The sequence below is a fragment of the Pleurodeles waltl genome, chromosome 8, assembly GCF_031143425.1.
Source record: "Pleurodeles waltl isolate 20211129_DDA chromosome 8, aPleWal1.hap1.20221129, whole genome shotgun sequence".
NCBI lineage: Eukaryota > Metazoa > Chordata > Amphibia > Caudata > Salamandridae > Pleurodeles > Pleurodeles waltl.
In genome coordinates this window covers 458,467,542-458,481,767 of record NC_090447.1, presented here as the reverse complement: position 1 = coordinate 458,481,767, position 14,226 = coordinate 458,467,542, and the positions used below count along the sequence as shown (strand labels likewise).

Genomic DNA, 14,226 nt, shown 5'->3' with positions numbered 1-14,226 from the left:
GCACCCACTTTAAAGCCCTCTTTGTTGCAAATCTGCCTTACCAAGAGAATACAGAGAATCCGTGCAAGGATGCACTTAGAGGCTATTAATTTGATACTGTGCATAGTAGAACTGGCTCAGTTTTTCCATTACATATATGTATTGCTAGTGCTAGAGCAAAGGTTGCAGTGATTACCACGGTAGTCATCTATTTCTCACTTGATCCCACTTGGTAACAGTAGGTTCAACTTAGAAGGGGTTAACGTAGGGTACATCTAGGAGAATGCACATAGCTCAAAGTAGAAAAAGTGTCAAACTTCATACACTAAAGCTGACTGAATCTCTGTACAAAATGTAACTAGCTTTATTAAAAATGTATACTCAAAAGTTGTACAAGTGTAGACGTATGCATACTTAAAGTGGCTCTTTTGACAATTACTAATGCCATTAAATGCCATTAAATTACCGTTCTGGTTCACACTGACTTTGGACTAGCATGGTTGTCAATTTACACCAAAACGTGTATTTAAAAGTAAATGAAAATGGATAATTGACTTCGAATACTTATTTTTATTTATGAAAAAGATGGGTGGCATTTGAACAAAACTAGGCCATTTCTGTACAGGGTCCAAAAGCATGTGTCACACGTACACAATGTGTGTGAATTCATCTGTCTTACTAAACACAGACACCATAATAACTCTACTGGTACAGTCTGTTCATTTCTGCCCGCAGAATGTCTCCTTACTCACCGCTACAAATATGGCAGTAATATTCTTAAAAGGATTTTTATAGGTTAATGTAATCCAGACAGCCCCCAATGATATGGATTAAAGTACCCTGTATGGGAGGAATAAACTATGGGGTGTTCTGAAAAATATTCTTGAATAGATGGAACAGGACTAAGTAATAGGGCGATTTGACAATGGTAGTTTAATTACTGAATACGAGATATGATGCATCACCTGGAGTTGAAAAGCAAAATTAGCATAAACAACTGGATTCTGTCTTAGTGAATTTTAAGAGTAGAATTAAATAAAAACATTGTGCCTTGATTAGAACTACAAGTGTCCACGATTCTGAAAAAAAAACTAAGATAATTAAAACTATACATACAAGAAATGTTCTGACACAGACATGATTTAATACAGTTTACATTTTAAGATTTTAGTCATCCCCGTGGAATTAAAAATGTCCTACTTTTCTTGGGTTTCTAAAGGTCTTATATTGATTTGTTAGAAAGGTACGGATAAACTAAGTACAGAGCAGACCATTAACTCAATGTGGCTAATGCTGAGTTGGGCAGGTTATCCGTAAATATTTGGGGCTGGTTGCCAGCTGATTTAATGCTGCTTCTTTGCAGGTGTTCACATTTTCCTTTGTTAGCATATCTAATGGTAACAAGGCGATTTCAGCGGCTGTGCTGTGCAGAGCACCTTCTGTACTGCAGCTTCTTCCAGTCACCATGTGCTCCTCTCAGGCTCGACTGAACCTATCGTGGTCACAGTGGACACTGCTACAGAGGCCGCTTGAACCTTCACAGCTTGCTTCTGGCTCATGAAGCTGCAACGCTTGTGTTTAACGTTCCAGCATCTTACATTTGACAATGAAACAATGGTATTTCATTTCTGTGATCCTGCAACATTTATCACCCTGATCTCCTACTCCAGGGACCTGCAAATTTGTTGTGTATCTCGAGCATGTTTTCAAGGTGGCTCATCGGGATCATACTATTCACAATGAACATTCAGAAGACGCCCTCAAGGCACTGCTCAGGACTTAAGATTCAAGCACAGACCAACTTTAAGTGTGATCAGCTAATTTATCTGTATTTCACTTTCTCAATTTTACATAAGGAGTCCTTATAAGATTGATTGAGGCAGCATAAACTGCAATATAAATAACATCGTTCAGTTAAATTCTGCCACTCTTTCGATGCTGAGTGATACCACAAACAATTCTGAAGTGTCGAACTCTTAGTAAATGTGACTGGAAACTGCCAAGTGACTGAACATGTCAGACAAGCAAATGCTAGTCAGAATATAATCGCTCATTTACAGGAAAGAATATTTTGTTTTCATTTATATTTTAAGATGTTCATAAAGAAGTATGTACAGTAGAGCGGTGTCCATGTCAATCTCTGTTTTGCTTTGCAAAAATGATGTACCATTGCAATCAATGGATTTTGCAGAAATCTCACATGGTGTTCCACAGTTTTTACAAAAACACAGTGTGCAAAGACAGAGGATGAATGTGAACACCAGGGCGACATTCACATGTTGATCTTCAATCTTCATCGTCAGAGTCGCTGCCTCTCCTTGTGGGAGCAGAGCATCGGATTGCAGTCATCAGTTGGTCCTGAATCTGCTTCCTTGGGTTCTCCTCCAAGTCTGTGTTGATTGCACCAGACTCTGCAATTTTCCACTCAAGTTCTAATTAAGGCAGGAAAACAAAACGAAAGAAATCAACAAGATCCAGAAACACCATGAACACAATCTATGCATGCTGAATTTTCGTTTATATTTTTCTTAAAGAAACAGTTTCTTTTCAGGTCACAAAAATCTCGTAAAAAAGCGATAAACATTGAATACAAAAAACATAAAAAACTATAATGCACATTTAGGGATTTGTTTAAAAGAAAAAAAAAAAAAAGTGGAATGTAAGTGACTCCCCTGTTCAGGAGCGGCTTGCAGTGCTTTGTAGGGGCGGAGCGGCGCATTATAAATATTTTTTTTAAACCAGTGCGCCACTCCTCTGCTGCAGGCACAGGCTCCCAGTCTGCCCTGCAGCCAATCCTGACGCTGCTCAGCTCAGCGTTAGCATTGGCTCAGAGCGCCAAGCCAGGGCGTTCCCAGCCAGAGTGGGAGCCTGTGCCTGCTTTCTCCAGCCCAGGAACACAGTGCCGGGCTAGAGAGAGCACATTGCACATGTATGTTTGGCCAGCTTAAGACAGCCGGCCAAACATACATGCACAATAAGGGGGAGTGCTGTGCACTTCCTCTCAGTGCTAGTCATAGCCCGTGGGCCCGCCCATTTACTACAAAACTATAATAAGCTAGCTTATTATAGTTTTGTAGTAAAAGCTTTGCAGCTGCTGCTGGTGGGGGGGGGGGGGGGGGGGGGGGGGGGCAACACCCCTCCCCCTTAGCGGAGGAGCCGCGTCTGCTCCAGTTACCAAAAATATATATATATTTTTTTTAATGGGAGGACAAAGTTAACAATTAAGGGTTAAGCTTAAAGTGTAAAAAACAAAACTGAGGTACAGGGATGTCCTGCTTAATTAAACAAAACCTGTATCCCTTCACATTCCCAAACAAAAATTCATACACATTTTTCACCCTGCTTCAGGAGTTTCTGGTTCATGTCGAGTTTACAACAACTGACTTCCTTCCTCAGTGTTCTCATCAGGCCCTCGAATAATATTTTACCTAACCCTATTGGGTTTATCCCTTTATTCCCATCCTCTTTTGGAGTGGTTAGATCCTGGATAAACAACAAGTTTCGCCAATATCCACTCGCCTGCCACTTTGGTCATTTTAATCACACTGTAAGTTGTTCTTAGTGTAATACTGTTATTGTAAATCTAACAAGGACGTAAGAACAATTTTGCGACGTCCTCTGCTGCCCTCTTGGGTAGGGCCCAGTTTATATGCATAATGACTAAAATAATATTGGAAAAACTTGGGTAGGACGCGTTTTTAACTCTTAAGAGCCATAGTTGGATGTGATTCGGAGCAACAGCCTGCAATAAATCAAAAGGAAGTCAAATTCTTCTGTTAAGAAGACACATTGCAACCACCAGGCTACTCTTGCAAGGAAGAGGAAACAGCACATATTTGTGTTATTGAGAAGAACTACATTTACCAAGATTAAAAATCAAGCTGCACAAGAGGCGAAACCGTTGTTCAAACTCAGGACAGCCACAGGCAATCATTTTAAAAAATCATGCACAAGAAACTTAGCAACATCAGCCCACCTTCCACCTACATACAAAAAAAAAGGTTTGGGGAAAATGCAGTGCTGGAAATATAGTGGTGATACAGGGAAGGTGACTCAGAAATGCTGGAAAAATAAAATTGTTTATTATAATGTTTAAGATTTGCAATGGTAAATTTATTGAAATGGAAAATGTTTTCTGCACTGTAAAACAGATGATACGGGGTCGTGGCTCGTGTTGACTAAAAGGGGCGGGGCTGCGCGCGCGGGGAGAAGAATTAATTTTTGTAATTTTTTTTTTAAACCCGTACCTGTGCTCCGGCGCCGCTCCTCTGCCTCCTCCCATCTCGCTGCACGCAGGCACAGGCTCCCAGCCTGCCCTGCGCCCAATGCTCAAAGCAGCATCAGAATTGGCAGGGCGCTCCCAGGCAGACTGGGAGCCTGTGCAGGCTCTATCCAGCCCAGGAACTATGTTGCTGGGCTGGAGAGAACCCTGTGCCCATGTGTGTTTGGCTGGCCCTAGACAGCCGGCCAAACACACATGCGCTCAGAAGGGGGTGCACTCCCCCTCTTTCTCACCCCCGTGGCCCCGCCCCCTTTCCCCCCAAAAAAAATCATACATGTAGTATATGATCGTTTTTTGAGAAAAGGGTTGCAGCTGATGCTGCTGGTGGGGGGGGGGGGGGGGGGAGGGGGGGGCAGCTCCTCCGCCCATATGGAGGAGCCAACCCTGATGATACGGTATTGCACTGTAATACACTTGCTGAAAAAAAGGTTGACATATTTAATTAAACCACATGGTAGCTCATGAATCAACTCTGTCCTCTGGAGAAATCTGGGCATACTTGTTTATATGTTTATGTGGAATATATATTATTAGATTTTATTTGAAGTGGGATTACTCCGTCGCCTACAATTTCAAATTTATTGTGCTATTTTCATTAATGTATTTCATATATGGGGTTTCCCCATTTCCTCCACCTTTCAATTACATTTAGGAACAGTGATGTTAAATATTTTCAAGTAGTTCAAACAAAACGTATTATATTGACGATAAACTGCATTAAAAAAAAAAAAATCCTGATCCTTTATTTTGGATGCTATATTACTTCACATAATTTCAACACATTCTTTTTCTCATCTGCGTTTTTGGAGGACATGCTTTTAAGGTTTAATCAAAAGATATTTTCATTTGAGCTTTAAAAAGTACACGTTATACGTTATTCTGAAAAGCCTAGACACAGCAACAGCCTAAACAAAGGTTGTGACAGCATGTTGCTTACAGACATCTTGTTACAGTGTGATTACACAACAACGGTTTTTGATCTACATTAAGAAGACAACACAATCACAAACCAACAGACATTCACAAATCTTTTGCCCTGGGAAACTAAAGCTGACAAGGACTCATCCAGCTTTCGTCCTGCACTCTTTCCTATACATGAAAAATGATAAGGCCATTCACATCTTGGTGGGTGATGTTTGACAGGTTTATGTCAAATAGAAAATGATGTCTCAGAGAGGCCCCTGCTCTATACAACTTAGGCCTCAATTACAGGGGCGCCAGAGAGTTTTGCCACAATTATCACACCCAATAAAATCAAATATCGTCGAGATATGTATTCCTCGGGTGCAATAATTGCCTTCAATGTTAAGTTTTCACTTTCTATGAGGGATGTGGTGCTGTCTGCGCGAAATATGACGTTTCATTACTTACTTTCCCCAATTATATTTTGACAGTGAGAGAGGGTACCTTATAGAATCTATATTAACATGAAATGTTTATGAATCAATGTGTGACGATACCGCAGGAAACTATAATAATAGTAATTTTGCTTAGACGTGCGCTTAAATAGTGACCACGAGGAGTGGTCACCAATGTATACATAGACTAACAATAATGACCAAAATGTTTATATTATGTTTAAATAAGTTTATACTAATGTTTGCGTTATTAAATTTGTATTGAAATCCTCATAGGCCTTAAGTTAGAATGAGCCAAAGCTTAGCTGCCCTGGCTCTCATATTAAATGCATTTTCCTATTTGTCAGTGTGCTGACTCACAAGGGGCCATGACCCTGCTTGTTCTTTTTCTTCAAACTTGGAAGATGACTGTAACCATGTTGGATCCCTTCTCATCACTTTCTCTAGTTTACAGAATAAATGTTAAAGTAAATTGAAACAAATGTAGATTAAGGTAATGTACAAGGTCATTCAAAGCGGTGAAGACAATGGAACTGCTGACCAAAAGATGTGCAAAGAATTACAAAAGGATGAAATGATACCGGTAGTACCACCTCTGAAGACGTCAATTACGAAGACCAATCAAAGACTTGTAAAATAATATGGGGTGAAGAGTAGGATTACCTAATGTGTTTTATGATAGGTTAAAGATAGTGGGGTATAGCAAATGTCCAATATAATTTTTTGGGGAATGTACAACAAAAAAGGGATAAAAACTCATGTCACGGGGAGTCATTTAGGTGGGTTAGGGAATGCTATTGATTTTATCCAGAAACTCTGTCACTCTGTTTGGTGACTTGGTGGGTTACTTAAAACCATCCTCGCCCTTAGAATTATTCATTTTTTACTTTACCTCCTTATGAAAAAAATGCCCTTTAGCCCTGGAGCTGAGTTCTGACTGATGGCGATTTGACTGAAGTCCTGAGGACGAAGACTGAACCTGTGCGCTGACCTAAACTTTGGAGGGTAATTATGACAATACAATTGTGATTTGTCTGTTTGCTTTTCCTTTCTAGGTACCAACTGATTAATTTTGACAGAGACCTTAGTTAGATGTTTTCCAAATTAGTGTTCTAAATCGTTTTGCATGAAGCCCAACATGGGAATGCTAATCAGTGGTTAGGACAGGTGTTCACCAAACTGACGCAAATAAACAAACGACTGAGATTATGCTTTGTTGAACTGACGCGTTATTGACACTCTGTTGAATTTTATCTATGTTCACGCCGTGTTATGTTCTTTTGTTTGTGATTCTTGCTTTAATGAAATCTTATCAAAGTTGCCATATCGTGACTATGCTATTATGTTTCTTGGTGTTGAGATTAACACATCTGCTTCTAGATTGTAATTAATAGGGAATAAACTTATAAATTTCTACTAAATCAGTGTGGTTATTCATGACTGAAGGGTCATGGTAGCGTCTTGAATTGATTAATGACTTTGACTAAAGTGAAATGTCTTGTTGTGATAAATATTGATGAGATTATTGACATATTGATCAGCTATCTCGTCCTAAGGTGTCTCTCAACTGGGTCAAAAGATTAATTGGCCTAAAACGAGTCCTGATGTGTAATAAAATATTATAAAGGGACGCGTTAACAACAGGATTGACTTGCTGAAAAGTAAACCATGGGGTGTGAACTTTAATGCATCCTGAACACAGTTCACAACACCTGTATCGCGATCCCTGCACAAACTGGGCGTGCAGGGAGCCTAAACATGGGGCACTCATACTTGGGGCTTAGCAGGGTGTCTAAATAGTTTAGGAGAATACATTTAAAAATAAAAGACAACCAGTGAAAAGCGTATGGTGCGGTCTTAACACTTTTTCATTGTTTAGGACTCAAGGCTGTAAAAATTAGATGGAAAGACCAAAAATTCAAATGCACATTATTTTTCATTGCCTCAGTTTTAAATTATTGCCCAAACAAAAAGAATAAAGGTTGTACATATCTGAAATTCTGGTTTGCACTTAAGTTTAATCGGTACAAAGTTTGTTAAACAAAGTGCTGTGCGGACAGTACCCCTTTAGAACTAGGACTCCTTTCGCTAAGATGACATGAGAACGTGACCCCGAGAAGGAGCTGTTGACTTTCAGACTGTATCAAAGAAATGATCATAGCTGGACAGACGGCACTTAAGTATTGGTATGAGTATGCTATGTCTGTGCAAACCTTCACGCTTCCAAACAAAATTAGTAGCTGAGTAATTTCTTGCGGAGCCAGACACCGCACAAAGATAAGGTGAAGTTCACTGGCTGGAAATGGCCGGAACCCAATAACAGAAGACTGGACCGGCATACCTACCGAGACCCGCCATCTTCGATTGACGCTCCCACCTAATACCCTTGAAAGAAATCACTGTTAGGGCGCTGCTGCCCTCTTGTGGTAGGAAGTGAAAACTGCACCCTACTTATCCAATCACTGCTACATTTTCATACCTGCTAGAGGGTAGATAATTGGAAGGAAAAAACCTCATTGACACAATCTCCTTAGCCCTGTTCTATAGTTGATAAAACTAATTTGTGCTCTATGCAAACCTAGTGTCATATTATTTCCCCTGAGCAATATATTATGCAGCAGTTAGAGACTGTCTTTTTGTAGTAGGCAACCACCGTAATAAACGTAAATGTGGCTGGTACGACAAAGCCTGCTATGATGCAAGGGCAAATTTAAAGATGGCTACCAAGACCCACCCTAGAGATTGGGTTCTCGTAAAAGAAGCGAGAATAAGGTATAAAAGGACCCTGAGGGATAGTAAGCTAAAATATAAAGATAAAGCTTGGGAAGAGTTAGAGCATGCTACAGCTTTGAAAGACCCCGGCTGTTTTGGAAGGTGGTGAATAGAGGTTCCCTTGAAACAGAAACCTCCGAGGGCCTTGGATGTAATATAGCCCCAGAGGCCTGGGTAACTCATTTCTGTAATATATTTGAGGGTACCCCCCTAAGTAATACACAGGAGAGTGTGTATGATGTGGCTCCTAACCTAGCAATCAGATTCTCACTACAGGAGGTTATTGATGCGATACAGAGTTGTGCGCATAATAAAGCTCCGGGCCCGGACTTGATCCCGATGGATTTGTATAAAGCTAACCCTCAGTTATGGGCACCCATTCTCCTAAATGTTCTCAATGCAGCCGTAACTGTGGGCATCCCTGCCTCTTGGAGATTGGCATGCATAGTCCCAGTGTTTAAAAAGGGTGATCGTAATGATCCTAAGTCTTATCGCCCTATTTCACTGCTGGATGCCTCTGTGAAGATTCTGGGACGGATTATCCTAGGGCGTCTGGAGGCCTGGATGATAGGAAATGATATTTTAAGTCGGGAACAGTATGGCTTCAGGGAAGGTCTCGGTACGCAAGAACAGTGTCTCAATTTACTGATGATAATCAACAAATACACGCAGGCCAGGAAAGGTACCCTTTATCTTGCTTTTATGGATCTCAGCTGTGCTTTTGATAAAGTGAACCGGTCTTTATTATGGGAGAGGCTAATTCAGTTAGGGTTGGACCCTATTATTGTAGAGCTTCTCCGATATCTCCATTCAGGGACAGTGGCAAATGTGAGGGTGGGCCCAAACGGGGAATGTTCGGAGGCATTCAAGCTTTCAAGGGGTGTGCGCCAGGGGTGTGTCTTGGCCCCTACCTTGTTCCTTCTATATACTAATGGACTTACAGATTTTCTGATGGAATACTGCAGGGATGTCCCAAAGGTGAAGGGTATTGATATTCCTGTGCTGACGTATGCGGATGACGCGGTCCTTATGGCCCGCACGATGAATGGTCTCCGAGAATTAGTTAGAGCTTATGTCATCTTTATGTCAGCACTGGGGATGGAGGTCAATTTTAAGAAGTCGCACTTTATGGTTTGTGGTAAACCTATGAGCAGGGTTGGGGAGCTAAGGGTGGAGGATCAAGTTATTAGCAGAGTCCACGAGTTCCCATACTTAGGGGTCATCTTTGATGAGAAAGGATCTTGGAAACCCTGTATTGCCAGAAGGATTGTGCTTTTTCATGCAACAGTTGGTGCAACCTTTGACTTCGCGGCTAGGGTAGGTAGCAAACCGATCAAACCCCTGCTTGAAATCTTTAGGCGGAAATGCCTACCTGTCCTTCTGTATGGTTCAGCACTTTGGGGGTTTAGGGATACCCGAGCCCTTATGGTGGAAGAAAATCGTTTCTGTAGAAGGCTTCTGGGTGTTGGTCAAAATATTCCTGGATTTTGCCTCCACCTGGAACTGGACCTTGAGTATGTACAGGACACTACCCAGCTGGCTCCCCTTTTGTTATGGATTTCAGTTTGGAGTAACGAACATGCCTCTCTTAATAGGGATATCCTAAGGGATTGTTTGGCCTGCGACCATGTAAAACATATCCCCTGGTTGTCACACATAAGGAAGATGGCACATGACCTGGGGCGGCCTGAATTGTTTGATTATCCCGAAGACCTAACTAGCTACGATAAGAAATGGGTTAAGGATAACTATCAGAGAATCCAGGAGACCAAGAGGGAGGGGGAGGCTCTAAGTAAAAAATCGATCAGGGAATTTACTATGCTAAAGATGTGGGTGGGTCCTGAGCAATATCTTTTAGAAATCAAGGATGTGAGGGAAAGGTCTCTCATAACTCGTTTTCGCTTGGGGATCATTAGAAGTAATTTGTGTTTTCCCCTAGGTCAGTATGGGGAGAAATGTATTAGACCCTGCCCCTGTGATGGGGTATCCCATCAGACTTTGATCCATTTTACACTGTTCTGTGTCTTCTATGCTCCATTTAGAACCCGATTCCTACTACCGCTCCTTAGGCCCAAGGGTATTGTGCAATACCGTCCGGCTTTCATGTGGCTGCAAATGGCCTCAGATGTACTGGTATGGAAGGGCCTGGGATCATTTCTGAAGGGAGCTACTACTTGGCGCAAAAATGTAGAATGTTTAGAATGATCTTATTTATTTTTCTTCAGTTTATTTTTTATTTTTTATGAATGAGGTTGTTATCTCCTTTTGTTTTTTATTTTATTTTATTTTTATTTTATTATTTTTCTATATATATATGGAAAATGTCACTTACCCAGTGTACATCTGTTTGTGGCATTAGTCGCTGCAGATTCACATGCTGTGCACAGTCCGCCGCCTGGTGTTGGGCTCGGAGTGTTACAAGTTGTTTTTCTTCGAAGAAGTCTTTTCGAGTCACGAGACCGAGGGACTCCTCCCATTTCGATTCCATTGCACATGGGCGTCGACTCCATCTTAGATTGTTTTCCCCGCAGAGGGTGAGGTAGGAGTTGTGTATGTTAGTAACAGTGCCCATGCAATAGAATGAATACGTATGTACATAATAAAGGTTAAAGTAATATATTTACAGATGTACAAATGTTCAAGATCTACTTCTAAACGGCTACAGGCTCCCGGGGAGGCGGGTGGGCGCATGTGAATCTGCAGCGACTAATACCACGAACAGATGTACACTGGGTAAGTGACATTTTCCGTTTGATGGCATGTGTAGCTGTAGATACACATGCTGTGCATAGACTAGTAAGCAGTTATCTCCCCAAAAGCGGTGGTTCAGCCTGTAGGAGTTTAAGTAGTTTGAAATAATGTTCTTAGTACAGCTTGACCTACTGTGGCTTGTTGTGCAGTTAACACATCTACACAGTAGTGCTTGGTAAATGTATGAGGCGTAGACCATGTTGCTGCCTTACATATTTTGTTCATTGGAATATTTCCTAGAAAGGCCATGGTAGCACCTTTCTTTCTGGTTGAGTGTGCCTTTGGTGTAATAGGCAGCTCTCTCTTTGCTTTAAGATAGCAGGTTTGAATACACTTAACTATCCACCTAGCAATGCCTTGTTTTGAAATTGGATTGCCAGTGTGAGGTTTTTGAAAGGCAATAAATAGTTGTTTTGTTTTTCTAATTAGTTTTGTTCTGTCAATGTAGTACATTAGTGCTCTTTTGATGTCTAATGTATGTAGTGCTCTTTCAGCTACAGAATCTGGCTGTGGGAAGAACACTGGTAATTCTACTGTTTGATTTAAGTGGAACGGTGAGATAACCTTTGGTAAAAATGTTCGATTTGTCCTTAGAACTACTTTATTTTTATGTATTTGAATAAATGGTTCTTGTATGGTAAATGCTTGAATCTCACTCACTCTTCTTAGAGATGTGATGGCAATCAAAAATGCAACTTTCCACGTTAAGTATTGCATTTCACAAGAATGCATGGGCTCGAAAGGTGGACCCATGAGTCTTGTTAAGACAATGTTGAGGTTCCATGAAGGAACAGGTGGTGTTCTTGGTGGTATGATTCTCTTTAAGCCTTCCATAAACGCTTTAATGACTGGTATTCTAAATAGTGAAGTTGAATGAGTAATTTGCAGGTAAGCTGATATTGCGGTGAGATGTATCTTTATGGAAGAGAAAGCTAGATTTGATTTTTGCAAATGTAGTAAATATCCTACTATATCTTTTGGAGGTGTGTGTAATGGCTGAATTTGATTATTCTGGCAATAACACACAAATCTTTTCCACTTATTTGCATAGCAGTGTCTAGTGGTAGGTTTCCTAGCTTGTCTTATGACCTCCATACATTCTTGTGTGAGGTCTAAGTGTCCGAATTCTAGGATTTCAGGAGCCAAATTGCTAGATTCAAAGATGCTGGATTTGGATGTCTGATCTGTTGTTTGTGTTGTGTTAACAGATCTGGTCTGTTGGGTAGTTTGACATGAGGTACTACTGACAGGTCTAGTAGTGTTGTGTACCAAGGTTGCCTTGCCCATGTTGGTGCTATTAGTATGAGTTTGAGTTTGTTTTGACTCAACCTGTTTACTAGATATGGAAGGAGAGGGAGAGGGGGAAAAGCGTACGCAAAGATCCCTGACCAGTTCATCCATAGAGCATTGCCTTGGGATTGATCTTGTGGGTACCTGGATGCGAAGTTTTGGCATTTTGAGTTTTCTTTTGTTGCAAATAGATCTATTTGAGGTGTCCCCCAAATTTGAAAGTAATTGTTTAGTATTTGGGGGTGAATTTCCCATTTGTGAGTTTGTTGGTGATCTCGAGAGAGATTGTCTGCCAACTGGTTCTGAATCCCTGGAATAAATTGTGCTATTAGGCGAATGTGGTTGTGAATCGCCCAATGCCATATTTTTTGTGTTAGGAGACACAACTGTGTCGAGTGTGTCCCTCCTTGTTTGTTTAGATAATACATTGTTGTCATGTTGTCTGTTTTGACATTAATCAAAAAAATACAGTTTTGACACTGTATTTTTGGGTTATTATGGGTTGAAATGTTTTCAGCGCCAGAAATACTGCTAACATTTCTAAGTGATTTATGTGAAACTGCCTCTGATGTATGTCCCATTGTCCTTGGATGCTGTGTTGATTGAGGTGTGCTCCCCACCCTGTCATGGAAGCATCTGTCGTTATGACGTATTGTGGCACTGGGTCTTGGAAAGGCCGCCCTCGGTTTAAGTTTGTACTATTCCACCATAGAAGCGAGATGTATGTTTGGCGTTCTATCAACACCAGATCTAGAAGTTGACCCTGTGCCTGTGACCATTGTGATGCTAGGCACTGTTGTAAGGGCCGCATGTGCAATCTTGCGTTTGGGACAATGGCTATGCATGAAGACATCATGCCTAGGAGTTTCATTACCAATTTGACTTGTATCTTTTGTGTTGGATACATGGCCTGTATTACCTTGTGAAATGCTTGAACCCTTTGTGGACTTGGAGTGGCAATCCCCTTTGCTGTGTTGATTGTCGCTCCTAAGTATTGCTGTGTTTGACACGGCAAAAGGTGTGACTTCGCGTAGTTGATGGAGAAACCTAGCTTGTGAAGGGTTTGTATGACATATTTTGTGTGCTGTGAACACTGTTTTAGCGTGTTGGTTTTGATTAACCAGTCGTCTAAGTACGGGAATACATGTATTTGCTGCCTTCTGATATGTGCAGCTACTACTGCCAGACATTTTGTAAAAACTCTTGGCGCAGTTGTTATTCCGAATGGCAACACTTTGAATTGGTAATGTATTCCTCGGAATACGAACCTTATGTATTTCCTGTGTGAAGGATGTATTGGTATATGGAAATACACATCTTTTAGATCTAATGTTGTCATGTAGTCTTGCTGTTTGAGCAGTGGGATTACGTCTTGTAACGTGACCATGTGAAAGTGGTCTGATTTGATGTAGGTATTTAGTGTTCTGAGATCTAGTATTGGTCTCAGAGTTTTGTCCTTTTTGGGTATTAGAAAGTACAGTGAGTAAACCCCTGTGTTCTTTTGTTGATTTGGTACTAATTCTATTGCGTCCTTTTGTAGCAATGCTTGAACCTCTAGTCCTAGAAGATCTATATGTTGTTTTGACATATTGTGTGTTTTCGATGGGATGTTTGGAGGGAATTGGAGAAATTCTATGCAATAACCATGCTGGATAATTGCTAAGACCCAAGTGTCTGTTGTTATTTCCTCCCAAAGTTTGTAAAATTGGCTTAGTCTTCCCCCCACAGGTGTTATGTGATGGGGTTGTGTGACTTGTGAGTCACTGTTTATTTTGAGGAGTTTTGGGGCCTTGG

At 41.0% G+C, this 14,226-nt stretch overlaps 1 protein-coding gene across 1 annotated transcript in view; it reads right to left on the bottom strand.

The window, feature by feature from the left end:
• Positions 1-529: 529 nt before the first annotated feature.
• PDCL3 (phosducin like 3) overlaps positions 530-14,226 on the bottom strand; it is an 89,019-nt gene continuing 75,322 nt past the window's right edge. The window contains exon 6 of the mRNA XM_069204402.1: positions 530-2,411. Within this exon, the coding sequence (XP_069060503.1) occupies positions 2,266-2,411 (146 nt within the window). The 3' untranslated portion in view covers positions 530-2,265. The remainder of the gene's footprint in view (positions 2,412-14,226) is intronic.